Raw genomic sequence first — 15,673 nt, 5'->3', positions numbered from 1 at the left:
GAGCGAATACGAGAACGACGTCGGCGCGAAGCGTCGCGACGGCGGCGACGCGCGCAACGGAGCAGCTGTCCCTCGATCCCTTGGATCGCGAGGGAGATCGATCCTCGATTAACCCTTGCTCAGGGCATCGCAGATAGAACGTGTGCGGACTTTTTCAGAGTGTTTGTGAAGAGAGATGAAAAATGAGTGTTGCGATTTGAGATGCTGTAGATGAATTCTGGGATCCCTGTTGAGCTTTTTATTGGAGCTTCAGGTGAGGGTTTGATTCGAAAGGGATTTGTATTTTATGGTGAAGGGGTAGTTGAAATTTGTTATATTGGGAAAGTAGATTATTTGTGAAATTAGAAATATTGAGAAATTTTTATTTCCTTCTTTCTGCTGATAAGAAGTAGGTATGAAATTACCTCTGCTTTTATGGATTGCTTGCTCTCTAAGGGGAATCGTACGAAGAAGATAATCTTCTTTCAAATAGGAGTTATATCGAAGTTATATCGAAATCAATTTCATATTTTTTAATTGCAATACCAGTTTCATGCTGTGTTTCTCGTTTTATGTTATGTCTGTCAAGTTCGTTGCGATAAGCACTAGTAAAAATATTCAAATATTCAAATTTTTAAATTTTCAAATATTCAAATTTTTAAATTTTCAAATATTCAAATTTTTAAATATTCAAATTTTCAAATTTTCCCAAATTTTTCAATCCTTCCACCATGCAAAATCTTATGCTTTGCCATAAATTGCACCAATATATTAGGTATAAAATAAGAGTTAATATCGTTCCGTAGAAAAGCCAATGCAAGATTCTCTGAATCCCTATTTATCCAACTAATTGAATTTGAGCCACGGTGATAAAGAGTCTTTTCCAACTCTTAACGAGTACCAAATAATTCGAGGAAGCCCCAACACAATAGCTTGATCTAGCTCAATCGACGGAAGTTTAAAATGCTCCGACATTATTCAGAGTAACTCGATCGCAGCGTAAACTTGGTGCATCTCCCATTAACTAATTGTTTTCGCGACATTATGGTTTCCTGCGGCATGGACGAAGGAAGGAGGGTTTGGAAAAGTTATCGAAATGAGACTAGCCGTTGCATCGAATATCCTACCCCTAGTGCTTCGATTTTCTGGGTCTGTCGAGAGCTCCAACTCGGGCAACCATAAAGGAGTTTCCTTCTCGTTTGCCAATACACTACAGATGACATTTTCGGAATTGTAAGTTGTTTTGTAAGCTGATCGGATTACCCATTTCGTGGAGTTTCCTTTTTGAGGAAAAATTTAGTAATAGATTGGTAGGAAGATTGATTTCGGAAAGAAGTTCAAAATAATAAATGGAATTCTAAAGTTATCGAGATTGGGGTACATAGTGCTTCTGTTATTGATGATAGTGTCTGATAGACACTGTTATACTATTTCTCAATCGATTTCGAATATATAGCATTCATAAACGATAAAGATCTCCTCTTGTCTATCTCATATACTGTTTAAAAGCGTATGAAGATGATAGTCTATACCATAAATTATCATATAAACGAGAGAAAATGTGACAATCATTGGCCATAAGAGAATTGTGTTCACACTTTACATAAATTAAATACTTGCCTCTATTCTAAACTTGTCGTGGTGAAATCGGCGGAATTAATGTATTCACTTGTCAAATAACGCCTCAAGGATGGCTGAATTCGAACTGAAGAGGAAGTTACACATAGTCGAACGAAGTAGTTTCAGCCTGATCTAGGATGTAGTTACCACAAAAAGATAGTACGACCGCAGGCAAACATGTTTACCACGTCTGACTCGAAAGTGCTGGCGAAGGCTCATTGGAAGAAATCTTTGCCAGCCAAGGGTGCAATGAATGCAATCCCTGCACCTCTTAACAATAAAAGTAACAAAGTCTGTAAAATCTTTAGGGGAAACCAATATATTTTGTATCCAGTTTTATGTGAGTGGCAAAGAGTTCAGACAGGCGAAGCACTTTGTAAGTTATATTAGATTTGCTAACTAATACTTTAAATTTCGATTGTTCCAGATTACATCAGTGAGCAGAAAAAGACAAGCAGCCAAGATGATACCTAATCTTCGTTACACAAAGAACGTAAAGAGCTTGACGATGATTCAGCGAGTATTCTATGAAAAGAATGGCTTTATAGTGATCCCTCGTGTAGTACCCCAAAGTGTGCTCGATAAGTGTAACAAGAGGTATTGAAAAAAAAAATTTACTATTAAAGAACCAATTGCATATTAAATGTATACGAATAATAAATAATATTCATATCCAACATTATTGGTACAATTTATCATCTGCAGTCAGTGCATGCATAAACAAGTTACATATCATTGCATTAATAATTCAGCGGTAACATAAACCCAGAATTTAAATTATTAATCATACTGTCAAGCAGTACCAATCCAAATTGTCCTGTATCTAACTCTAACTAATAGTTCATTCATGATCAATAATTTACACGATTCTACTTGCAAGACGGTCTTCATGGTCAACCATCCTTTCAGATTCGACGACATCGTCGCAGGTAAAGTTCCACGCACTGGAATGATTGTGATGTACGACGTACAGGACAAACAGTCAGTTAATAAAATACAAGATTTAAGTCACGATGAGGTCTTTCTCGAATACATCGAAAACAAGCAGCTTCTCGACATAGTGGAGGTATTTACTGGTCCCAACATAATGGCTATACACAATATGCTGATTGCCAAACCACCTGACATAGGCTCTGGCTCCACCAAGTAACGAAGATCTCATTTTATTTTTAATTGATAGAAATAATTAGATGTAGAATATAATTCTACTCGTATTATAAACACCTTGAAAACGACCTTCAAAGTAGAATACTTTTTCAGGCACCCACCCCACCAGGATTTATACTATTTCCCATACCGACCAGCTGACTTAATAGTAGCAGCGTGGACTGCCATAGAACCCTGTACTCGCGAGAATGGTTGCCTCTACGTGTCCCCTGGCTCGCACAGGCTCGATTACTTGTTTGAACACGACTATCCTCCTGGATCAAAACCTGGTACCGTCAACAAATTCTATCATGGCATCCTGGTAAGGATTTGAGTATTCTCCACTGACTTTAGACCACGATATTCGATCTTTTCCCTTATCATTGTGTAGAATGTACCCGAGTCGACAAAATGGGTGCACCTGGAGATGCAACCAGGAGACACGGTGTTTTTCCATCCACTATTGATCCATGGATCTGGCGTGAACACATCAACCAGAACGAGACGAGCTATTTCTTGCCACTACGGGTCGACTGACTGCACCTACGTCGACGTAAGTAATCAATTATTTGACCCTACGATTGCAAGACTTTCATCGCAATATGTGTTATCAAAACGACTAGGCGAGCAAAGGTGTGCAAGCTAAAATCCATGATGAAGTCATAGAGGTAGCACGCAAACGATACCCTGGTGCTGAGATCTCCTACAACGACATATGGAAATTCAAATTTCGTTTGGTACGCGGTATTCAATCGGCTCTGTGAAAAAGGCTGTACAAGGTAAAGTTGATTTGTATTTCATGGTGGTCGTACGTGGGAGTAGTAGTTTAGTGACATTAGGGCCTGATATTTACATGGTATTAGAAATCTATTGTTATTTGAATGGATGAGTGGGTAGGAGGAAGAGAGAGGGGTAAGTAACGGCATGACAGAAAAAGATGCAACGACAACAGAGTTGTCGCCATTATTATTGGGTGAATTAACATCACGACGAGTTTTTTTATGCGTGTATGGCGACTGGAGGGTATAACAGTGCTTAGAATGTGGATCTTTGTAGGTATTCTCGTGGCGGACGCTCGCACTGGAGGTACGACACGCAGCCAAGCAGACTTGAAAGCGGTCCAGATTGCGAAGACGCTTCTTCACTGCATCTTGATTCCTATATACCTTATGGTTATCCCTGAGGAGGCCTAATAGTATGTCCTTTCTTCCTTTTACTTGCTGTTAATAAAACATGGGAATTAATATATTGTTATTCTAAAAGTCAGATTGAGGAAAAATTGAATATTACCTTGCCAGGTTGAAGACAACAGGAGACACAGTACTCGTAAATTGCACAGCATCCCTGGGTATTGCACGTTTTGCAACTATACCTCTCTCTCTTGATTGTAGTTGCTTCATCATTTTTTCCTGAATCCTTTTGCTCTAGACTACAGCAACCATTTGGCAGTATATCGTGTCTGGCACACACAATACCTCGCTCATCTACTATCAAAACTTTGCCCTAATGAAGTAGCAGGATATTAATAAGTCAGTTCTAGATATAGTACTAAAGTCCGATACAGTTTAAGCATGCTTGATGTACCTGTACAGAGTTACGACAAGGAGTTGTTGTGTCAGTGTCATTTAAATTCAACATTGCATCTATATTTAATGCATTATCATTTGCATCTTGGTCACCTGTCTGCCATAGTGGTTTACCAGATACTTTTAATTGTTCTGACAATGTTTCATCATCAGAGATTAGGTCATCATTGTTGTCATTCATCATCATAGTATCAAGATCATTATCCAAAGCTATTTTCTTTTGCTGCGGGTAAAAGAGTTTGCTATAGTTACTGTTATGATTGAGTATCAGTGTTTCTTAATTTACCTCATTGCGGAAGAGTGAGAAAGTGCAGTAAGTAAGAGACAAAGCAAAAATTAGACCAAGTACAAGGCGTCGTCTAATAATTCTAAACAGACTGCCACAACTCGGCATCCTTCCACTTTTCACGATTTGCTTTCCTGATTTTAATCAGCATTAAATTCCTGGTTTGTATCCCAGCGCATGATCGTAACACGACTAATAACAAAAAGTTCTTCATTCATTTTCTTGATAACTCTGTATGCGATTGAAAATGCAATGCGTCATAAAATATAATAATCTATCAGATTATGATTAATCCAATAGAAACAGATAAAGGATAATAGGAAAAGGAAAGGGAGAGAGGTTATGTTGTCCTTCTGACAATCGCACATTTCGAGAAGCGCTTACCGATTTTTGCGCGTAAATAACTTAATGACTGCAATGTGAAATTTTTTGTCAATCAGTCACACATCCGATAGGACAGGCCGAGGTTTCGTTAATTAAAAATTTATTGCAGTTTCGTTACCGAATGTGTGTGGAATGATACACAAGGTGCGTTGACCTTTCCGACATGGTTACTCGACGTTAGAGTTTCTTAATTCGATATGATAGATGTCGCTACCTATCAAATTAAATGTGTATCGACACAAATTCAATATCATGCATGATACGATACCATAAACAAACAATTAACTCCCAAACATAGTCAACTTCACTCGTTTTAAATAAACATAATGTCGTGCGCGATACAAAAAATCGAAAAAAACGTAGAAACCAAGTGGAGAATAAAAAATATACGCGATGACGTTTGGAAGAACGCAATGGATATTATCTTTGGCTGTCTTTTTAACCGTTCTGATTATCATTATTTTATCTGTTATTCATCTCGCTAGGAAGGAAAATAAAAATGGGACACTCCGTTAGATTCGGTTAATGGCAGTGAAACATGTGCCAGTGTAATTATTAAGTTCATCAACAGTTTTATGGTATTATGACTGCATCCCCCCCTAAAGACAGGATTTATTGGTTTATTGCTGCAATCAGGTATGCCAAGGGTCACCAGCCCAATCAGGACCACCTGGTCAGGTTGACTCCTATAAACACACCATCTGTAACCAAATTTATCCTTGAAACCAGGTCACTTGTGACTAGGGGGGAAATACACTGCCAAAACCACTTAGTGCTCATGATTGTTCCCACTATAATACCAGAAGGAAGAATCGGATCATTAAGTATTGAATGCCGATAATAATTGATTGTATTTTAGATCAATGTAGAAACTAATCTCTCGTCTTTCTGTAGAATAATTACACGTTTATGTCATTCATTTACCATGAGCAAGATACGCCTCCATAATATTTACAAATATAGTTCATTTAACAAATCGTGTCATAAAAAAGTAATATATTAATATAAATCGGGGGAGCAATTGATTTTATGAGTACTACCACTAGATGGCTGATGCTACGCCTATCGACACCAGTGCGTGTGATAAGAAAGCGCGACAGGTTTGCAACTTTGATCGTATACTTTATTTCAATTACTTTACAAAATTTCTAAAAGAACAACATCACGAAAAATAGACTTCCACTTTCCTCAGCGTTCTCTCTTCAACATCTTCATTACCCACATTTCTTTACAAAAAAAAGAAGAAAAGGAAAAGGTTAGATATCGCAAAAATATCCTCTTAAACTTATCATCAAACCCTCCCTTCGAAATTCAATTTCAAAGCTAAAACATCACTCTCTATTCTTCCAGCCTCGATCCAAGAATTATTTCCATCCATATTATAATTCCATTCGAGTTTCACACTAGCAAGATTCATCAAGGATCGGTGGAATGCGCTGCGAGCCTCAGCGTAATCTAGTACCCTTCGCGAAACGGAAACGGTAACACGATACATAGCCCCTCTCCGGCGCTAATGAATTTCGTGGGATTGTGGGATGAAAACATCTTCGAGCAGCATTTGAATCGTCGCTGACGGCGTATCTAGCATCTTTGTTTGCCGCTAGTAGCCGACGTCGGCAAAAATGCGACCAATTAGGGGCCAGAGTCACCCCGCGAGGGCGACGCATCCCCACCAAGGTATGAGGGGTTTCTTAGCCATCGGCTAGTGCAGTCAGTCTACAGGAGGAGACGCCAAGCAACAGGTAGCGTTAGAAATGCCGAAGATAGTTGATAGTGACGTGTATGAGAGCGCGCGCCAGGACGCGACGTCGAGGTGCTGCTGCGGGGGCAGCTCGAATAAATCGGGGCACAGGATCGTAAGGTGTTTGAAGCGTTCATTCCTGTGGATACAGAAAAAGGTCCCGCTGCAAACGTTAGGCATTTGTGCGAGATGCAGACGTGTAGTACGCAAGGTATTCATTTTAATTGAGAAATCTCTAGCTTTTTGAACGATAATGAATTGCGAAAGATTACGAGGTGACTTTTTGAGCCAATGGCAGTTTCACGTGGAGCGTGAAAAGAAATGGCGAGAAATTTTTTTAATATTAACGTAAAGTAGTTCTTGACTTGGGGATCAATTCAAATTCTATACTTTCAGTTGCGTATCTTTTATTTGAAGGTCTTACAATTAGCGAAAGTATGTTAGATTACCGCATAGATAGTGTAGATTTGTATTTAAAAATGTCCGAAATCGTTTTAGCTATTATATTTTCTAATTTCTTATTCTAAAATATTTTTGAAACTGTATCTAAACATTATTTCGATAGTCGTGCTTCGTTTGATTAAAAGACAGAAGTAAAATATATTTTTACTGTTCAATAGACGTAGAAATAATAATTAAAATCGTGCGATATTTTGCGTTATCGACGTTGGTATAAGTTGATAGAAGTGCTTATTTTGTTAGAGGTAAACCGTGATAGGTATACACAGAACATACGTCGCCAAGCCAGCCGAATGTTATGATACCTTGTCGGTCAAGTGTGAATTCGTTCTCCTTCTTGGAATAGGCAGAGTTTACGATAGTATTATGGGAATGTATAAATACTTCACGAGGGAACTGTTTTTATTCGCGTGTTATTTGTAAACTAATCGCGTTCCATAGTAATACAGCGTTGATCGGTTTGATATATTCTGTTGCGTTCGTTTTATCGAATTTTTGTGTAGAAAAAATACGTGCATGCGCGTGCGTTGTGATTGGAAGAGTGTAGCAGGTTTTTTCAAACGTGTAGAATATTTAGTCAAAATGCCCTATTTTTCAATTTGGGGTACAAACAAATTATTATGGAATGTGTTTGACCGTAGTAAGATATTTTTTTATAGTAATCATGTTTTTATTTAAGTATAGCAGTAGAATTAAAAATACACACAACTTTTTTTAATAGTACAAATTCACATTTTTAGTTATTTTATTTTTAGTCACGATTCGTAAACTTTTGTGCACATATAAGTATCGTTTGCAGTCGAACCTTAAATATTGTATCTAAAGAATGATCACTCATCACCCTACACGCAGCACTGAAATTTTTATTCATTATTGCAAAAATGAATGTTTTTTATTACAATTTTGTTTAATAGATATTTTCTAAATTTTAACGATTTATAAAACACAATAACGCGCTGCCTTCCGTCAGCGAATCTGTAATTAAAATTGCATTTCGGAGTTGAAAAGTTTCTACGAAATAACACCTGCTAAAAATTGCTGTTTTTCTAAAATTTATTACTTTTTCTCAGATTGATTTTTTCCACTTTTCCTTGTTTTAAATTATGTAAGATACTCCAATAGCTTCCATTGTATCTTTATCTTATCTTAGTGACTTTCGTTTCTTACTCTCGAGTTTATTGGAAGGGAGACGGGGATGCAGAAATCTAACAGCAATAGAAGATATAGAATATTGTCCTTAAAATTATGAATGAAACAAGAATGTTGTGTAGTTTAAGTAGACGCTTTTGATTGGGTTTTCTCAAAAATTCAAGGATGCTCTTCAGTTCTTCAAGAAGTAGAGTCTGGCTCCAAGAGATAAGGAGTCTAAGAAAATTACTTAACACAGGGGGTCAAGTGTCCAGGAACTTTCCACTTATAGTTTTCTAGCACTACAATATTGCAGTTTCGTTAGTCGGCGAGACATTTCTGTAGTGAAATTCAATACAGAAAAATAGCAGATACAACTGCACTTGCCCCCTAAGGTTTGAAACAGACACTTTATGGCGCCTACAGTTTGGGTTCGTTCAACTGGTCGACATATGCTTTCCCATAGCTAGTACTTTATTTCAAAGAGAAAGTTCTTGAGGAACATTGTACCTCTAAAGGACATCTGGTGTTTCGCAAGAGCCTCTTGTCAAAAGACATTCGATTTTTTATCCCTTAATACAATAATTTTACTCTTTCGTAAATATACTTTAAACCTTTTTTGCCAATGATTTCACCTCTTGACCTCCAAAGTTTGTATATTTGTAATCAGACCTTGACTTTGAGACATTTCTGAATAAATAACTTGTTTACGTCCGATCCCGTGCCGTGAGTTTGTATTGTATACCGCGGTAAAAATTCATAGTTTTTATAAAATCAGGTTAGATACATTTTTTCTTATTTTATAAATTATATAAAAATGCGTACTCTGTTGTATAAGCATTCTTTTTCTTTTGAAGACACTCGATTGGCTTCGCATTACGACCATTATAGCTGTTTGCTGATGCCAAAAATATTTTTACCACAGTGCGTCAAATTTCCTGATTTTTCAGTCAGCAAAATAAAATAAGAACTTAAAGCAACATTATTCCGTCGAAAAAAAATTGTAGTGGTATTTTCCTACTTTTTTCTTTCTTTGCGAAGAAGTAACAGGTTCGATCAATCGAATTTTTCTCACAATAAGGTGTTACTTTAGAACAAAACAGCGCTATACCAAGGGGTTCACTTGTTCACGCAATGCATATTGAGTGATTTAACGCTCGAGCGACTTTTCGCATTGATTTCAGCACTATGATACCATTGTGCCTCTTATTTTCTTTTGTATGATTCATCATATCTGACCTTCACAGCACTTTATTCGTATTATAATAGTGCTTTAGGGGTTCTGCATTTGCACACTATTACAGTTATAATTACTTGATTGACGTCATTGTGCTGAAATTGCGTAATATCGAGCGTTTAGAGTACAAATTATTTTATTCTTCATATTTGGATAATTGCAAGTTGTTATAAAAATTTTCTAGTAGATAATGTTAAGTAATTTAAAAATGGTGGTAGTAGACACTTCACTTGTGAAGCTGTCGAGTTCGTGATTTGTTTCTTTCCATCTATCTTTAATAGATATGTGGCTCTTACGCAAAATTCTAATCAGCACTGATTCATCCTTTATTAAGAGTCTACCAAAAACATTAAAAATATTTATCATCCAGCCATGACTTTAGCTGAATTTTGAAAAATTGTATTCGCATTTTGTGACATTCACGATAATGTCGCAGGGATAACTTTGCCCTTTAGCCTCTTCCAAAAAAGTTTCTCATTGATTACTTCTCTTATCTGTCGGTCCACTGGATACTCACAGATCGTTTTTCAAAAGGAAGATATCATTCTTCCACAATCATAATCGTTAATGAATAGGAACAGTCTTCGAACGGATTATCGCGCTACATAATTACGCACTATGGTCAAAGTATCTCTCTTGAGAACAAAGTTCCCGCCAATAGCAGCGTGGCTATTGGTGTAAGACAGATAAAATCTCTCAGTTCGGCCAGTAAACTTCATCCATGACGATGACGCAGTGGTCCCTATATAAATAGCTGGAGGAACCGTCGCAGTTCCAGTCTTTCTTCGTCCCCAGTAGGAGTGATAAGTTTCGAGACAAAAGTGCAATAGCTTTCAACGTCTGAAGCCTGCAGACTGACGTTGTTTTGACCTTTGTACGTGCACTGCGCATGAGAATATTTTTGCAACATATACGCAGAGAGAATGTCTTGATAATCAGTGAAACATATATTAAATCATTGGAACATGAAAATTATCAGAACTTACGAAAACCGGAAGTCATGGGGAAGGTACAGTCCCTCGAATAATTACAAGAACCGATTAATCTACTTACAACCTGAGAGGATTAATTTCGTTAATTACTATAATAACTAAGGAGTTGTAAGTTTACAACTGAAAGAAAGAAGGAATAAGCGGATCAATAGTGATAAATAATCAGTGACGTGTACTTCTGAATTATCGAAATAAAATATGAGAAATCCAGAAATGCAAAATGCTATGAAATCACAGATATTTTTTAAAAAATCTTCACTGCTTTTGCACATTTTGCAATAACCGTAAATATTTCTTCAATATCGATACTCTACGATGACAAAGTTCATTACCTAATTGCATCATATTGTTGCGCAAGTCCTCATCAAGAAATTAACATTCTGAAATGTTCATACCCTTTTCCTCATACGGGGTGAGATACTATTACACACAAGGCGAATATTATTAACTTAAAAAAATATATATATTTTGAAAAACATTTGAAGCTTATTATTATAATAATTTTTAACTCAAATAACTTTCCAATACATAACGTTAAAATACAGAAGTCATATGAATTCTTTGAAATTTTTTCAGACTCTTACCCTCAAAAAACTGTACCAAAAATCCATATACGGATGAAGACCTCTAAATAAATCCAATGGATTCTACGGTTATCACAGAACTATCCAGACCATTCTCGAGAGATACACTGAATACTTCAGTCGCCAGTGACTGCGTTTACACGCTGTCCATATCGCACAAGTATCTCGCTCAACTCGATACTCGAGTCATATCGCGATAGCCATCTGCTTGCGAAGTAAATGAAAAATTGAACTCAGGTGTGCAAGTCAGATGTCCCACCCCGTACAGTCCCCCGATAACCTTAACAGCTGTACACTCCTTGACGCTGGCATCTGCAAAAAAGAACAAAAAACCTATTTTCCAGCTGGCCACGATTCGCTCGTCGAAACTTACCCATCGTCACCGCGCTCCCACAAGCCTTTAGCAGCTTCGATTCGTATCCCACGCGGCGCGTCCTGAGAAGAACAAACGCCTGTCGAAGTCGAAGGGGTGGGAACGTGGAAAGGTACTCCGTCACGAAGCAACTGAACCCTGAAATACCCTGACAAAAGCGTATCAGTCCCTCGAAGCTCGCTCCTATCAGCGACCCAAGACCGATTGTTCACCGCGTGAAAGGTGGATCGGCACGATCACGCGCATGCACGGGAGCCGTGTTTATCAAAACACTCTTCTTATCCCCTCCGAGCGTCTGGGGCTCTTGAGCGTCGAGCGTGTTACTCTTCGGCGTCCAGCGTGTCACTCTTCAGCGCTGCGCCACGATGGAGGGCGCGCAAACAGGATCGGCGGTGAGCTTCGACAATCTAGTGTTGAAACAATGGCTCCACCGCGTCGGACCTGTTCGGCGTTGCAAACTGCTGCAGAAGGTGCGCTTCCATTGGAATTCATCTCTTATTGCGACGCGTGAATTTCTTGGCTATTACTCGCTGGTTAGGTTCGCCACGAGGGGGAGGGTTGGCTCGAGGACGAAACAAAGGAGCCGCGTAAACACGAGGCGGCTCCCGTGCCTTTCTTGTTTCCCTCGGGCCGAGATTGGTCGCGCGACTGCAGATCGCCGTCGACCATGGCGTTCGGCTCTAATCGTAGATTAAATCGGTGGCGATTGTTTCAGCTGAAGACGGACCTGGAGAATCTTGGGCTCTCGCGGAGGCAGGTACGTCGGGGACTGTTACAGCTGGCGACCAAGCCGCGAGTGGTTCTCACGCGACAACCGACCAGCAGGAAATATGGCCGGTGAGTTCTTGCGAGGAGTGATAAGGCGGCCTGTTGATAAGGGTGGTGTCGAGTTCTACGGTAGATGATACTTGGGGTTTTCTTACGCTGACTAAGGTATGGGGTTTGGTTTCTTCGGATGAATTTTGTAGAGGTTGCTGGTTGGAGGTTCGTTCGAAAAATTTGAATGTCCGCGGTTGTTTTGAGTTGGCAGGAGACGTTGTTCAATTTGTTGGGTGGGAAACTGCGAGTGTGGTTTCGAGGAGTCATTGTACAATTCTAGCAAAATTGTAGTATTTTATATACAAAATTTAGTAGATGAGGATCTGTTGTATTCTTTTTTTTTTTTTTTGTATTTTTAATTCTCTGTAGTTTCCTTTTTTTTTTAAATTATTACCTCTGTTTTTATCTACTGGTCAACAAAACGAATGCAAGATTTTATAATTACCGCGATGCTGTGTGTGTTCTCTACAACAAAATTATTCCTTTCCTTTAAACTACTAAACTCTCGCGCAACAAGTGTTAGCAGTGCATGTGGGCTTTTAGGACACCCTCTTGCACGTGTGCACACGCTGGGAGAATATTTCAACTTCTCCAGGTGTTCACCACGTGGCTCGTAACTACAAAACAATTGTAAATAAAAATTGTAAAATTGAAAATTTTAGAAACAATAATAGAATTATAGAATTCTATAATTTCGGTGAACAGAATTTCCAAATTATACGGATCGTCTGACGCCATTAATTAGAAAAAAAATTTAATCACTTGATTTCTTATCAGTATTGATTATGTTGAATGTTTTTAATAATGCAAAGAAAGCGATAAGAATGTCTGTAACATATCAGAACTTGAGTAGCTGATAAGTATATCTTCCCTTACCGAGTTCTTATCAGATAAATATGAAGAAATAAACAGTGCTCAGTAAAATGCATAGTGAAAGGGGTTGCATAAAGTTTAATTTTAAAATACTGACAAAAATTTGATATTCTAATTCTGAGTAATAATAATAATAGATAAAATTTATAAATGAATTTCCTTCAGAAATTAGTGATATATTATAACTTGCGATGGCTTTCATGAAATCTTTCAGTGATTGTATTAAGTAGTGCTCCATTTTCTAGTTACAGTAGTGTCGCATCATTTCCATACATAGATATTCGTATCTACACATACAGCGTAATGTAATGAATCATAAAAAAATATAGATAAAACATAGAGCTAAATTGCTGACTAGTCATTACTCAGTGATCAGTGCGCGGTGGTAGTCGATTGAAATAGTTGAAGTATAGGAAAATTTTATAGAGAAAAGCCATTTTACTTAACTATGAAAAGTGTTTCCTCATTGTGTTTCAGGCGGAAAAGGCTATCCCTAGAAGATGAGGAGGAGCCCAGCAATATTTCGAGCAATTGTACTGCCAGTGTCCCAATTTTCGAATATGACGTACAACATACAAACGAGGATGTACGAAAATACGGTTCGCAGGAAATTGGCGTTCTCAGAGAGTCGAAACATAATGAAAAAATAACTGCAGGCATTCAAGACTCTGCTATATCCAGCGAAAATTGTCACCTGAGGAGTAACAATACAGCAGCTTCGCTACATTCCTTTGATAAAGCTTTAAAACAATTAGACAAAATTGTCTCGTCCAAAATGAGTACGGTTGAAAAATCGGTAAGCAAGAGGAGCTCCATCATTGTGTCGGCGGATACTACGTCTAAACCTAATAATAAAAGCTCGCTTTTAAATAACAAACCTTGCAATGAAAATGAAAATCGACGCCCAGAAGTTGAAGATAGGACTTACGATACACTGAGGAAAGTTTCTGATTCAGTATCGCACAAAGTGAGCACGAATGTAGATCATAAAGATAAGAAAAATAAAATACATATAGACTTAGATTCTTGCTATAAGACACTCTTGAATAAAAAGGCTGGTATTCCTAAGTCAAATGGTACTAAACAAGTGAGTGACAATGAAAAGTTTATTACGAGTAATGAAGCGGATTCTGGGACTACTAAAATCACAGTCTCTTGTCAAGAGAGTTACAGAAGCAAAATAACGTCGGAGAATGTTTTAGAAGAACGTCCAACTGTACTTGTTGACTCCAGGGTAGCAGAAAAAGAAGAGACTGCAAAAAAGAAGAGGCTACATGAAGGAACAGTTCCAGATAATATGCTGAAGAAGAAGAAGATTTCTACGTTGTTTGATGAGATTAAAATAACTGATGCTAGGAAGAGGAAAAGAATAAAAAACAGATTCCGCACACTTTTCGGAGATTCTCCGAGCGTGAGCGAAACCGAAGAGGAAGAACAGATCTTAAACAAAAGGTTCAAGCGGAGGAGGAAGAAGGATTCTGTAGACTCTTGTGATTCTGGAGTATGCACTAATGAAAAAAACATAAACAATTGCATAGAAATTCTAAAAGATTACCAAAAGGCTGTACCTGACTCAACAATGCAAGAAGAATTCAGTGAAGACGTTAGAAAGGTTTCTTCGAGAAGTGAAGTAAGTAATAAGGAAAAAACGAATCAAAGTATTACCGATCAAGTTCAAGATACAGAAATTGTACTCAAAGCAGAGGAGAAGGAAGATGCTGCTGAAAATACAGATAATACAGACGACGGAAACGTAAAAAGTGTAGAAAATACTACGAACGGTGACATCGTAGGAAATACACAAAATGTTACTAATGTTCGAAGCACGGAAAATGCTGAGACAAATGAAGCAGCACAGAATACTTCGGGTAAGGCAGAGAATGACCAAATAGTTCCAGAAAATATAGTTCAAAAAGAAGTAGGCGATACTTGTAATGAAAGTCATGTGGAAACTGTAACTACTACTACGCAAATACCTGAGGCAACTACGAGGCCAGAAGTTGATGTTCTTCTATTGGAAGCAGAGGTGGGAAGAAATGATGCATCTTATAAATATCCAGACAAGAGCAATACGGAATGTAGTGTTCAAGGGACTACAACTGAAAAGCCATCAAAATCTCTAGGGAATAATGTAGACTCAACAGATTTGGGTGAACTTCTGAAAATGGCTTTTACTGAGACTTGCCAGATTACGTCCAATGGGAATGTTATTAGTATCCAAGAAAATAGCGAAAAAAATTCGAATCAGAGCATCGGTAAAGAAGATATTGATGAAAACTCGAATTTGAAAATAGCGACAGAAAAGCAATCCATTAATAATCAAAATGGGAAACCTGCAGAACGCATATGTAATACGTCTAATGACGTAAGGGGATTAGTAGAAGGACCTGAGGAGAGTAGTACCGCGGAGAAGGAGAATACTCAGCCAAATGCAGTTTCTCATCCTAAACTACGAGTACTTTCTGG

The 15,673-nt window shown here is 38.0% G+C and overlaps 2 protein-coding genes across 4 annotated transcripts; one reads left to right on the top strand and one right to left on the bottom strand.

Annotated features, from left to right (window-relative positions):
• Window positions 1-135: 135 nt before the first annotated feature.
• LOC143178389 (phytanoyl-CoA dioxygenase, peroxisomal-like) lies at window positions 136-4,011 on the top strand. Of its 3 annotated transcripts, none has more exons than XM_076377019.1 (7): window positions 136-253; window positions 2,027-2,196; window positions 2,509-2,745; window positions 2,860-3,067; window positions 3,137-3,298; window positions 3,369-3,524; window positions 3,802-4,011. In XM_076377019.1, exons 2-6 carry the CDS (start codon window positions 2,063-2,065, stop codon window positions 3,507-3,509), a joined length of 882 nt encoding a protein of 293 aa, XP_076233134.1. In that variant the 5' UTR covers window positions 136-253; window positions 2,027-2,062; the 3' UTR covers window positions 3,510-3,524; window positions 3,802-4,011. The 3 variants fall into 3 exon arrangements, with proteins under 3 accessions (XP_076233134.1, XP_076233133.1, XP_076233132.1); XM_076377018.1 differs by lacking the exon at window positions 136-253 and adding an exon at window positions 974-1,212; XM_076377017.1 differs by lacking the exon at window positions 136-253 and adding an exon at window positions 1,813-1,939.
• Window positions 3,543-5,154, bottom strand: LOC143178390 (SREBP regulating gene protein). Its single transcript, XM_076377020.1, has 5 exons — window positions 5,002-5,154; window positions 4,618-4,809; window positions 4,330-4,554; window positions 4,036-4,248; window positions 3,543-3,965 (listed from the first exon to the last, which is right to left on the bottom strand). The coding sequence occupies exons 2-5, from the start codon at window positions 4,723-4,725 to the stop codon at window positions 3,543-3,545; spliced, it is 969 nt and encodes a 322-aa protein (XP_076233135.1). The 5' UTR covers window positions 4,726-4,809; window positions 5,002-5,154.
• Between the last annotated feature and the right edge of the window lie 10,519 nt (window positions 5,155-15,673).

This window comes from Calliopsis andreniformis, chromosome 4 (assembly GCF_051401765.1).
Source record: "Calliopsis andreniformis isolate RMS-2024a chromosome 4, iyCalAndr_principal, whole genome shotgun sequence".
Taxonomy (NCBI): Eukaryota; Metazoa; Arthropoda; class Insecta; order Hymenoptera; family Andrenidae; genus Calliopsis; species Calliopsis andreniformis.
Note: the sequence above shows the minus strand (reverse complement) of the source record. Positions and strands in the feature narration are given on the sequence as shown.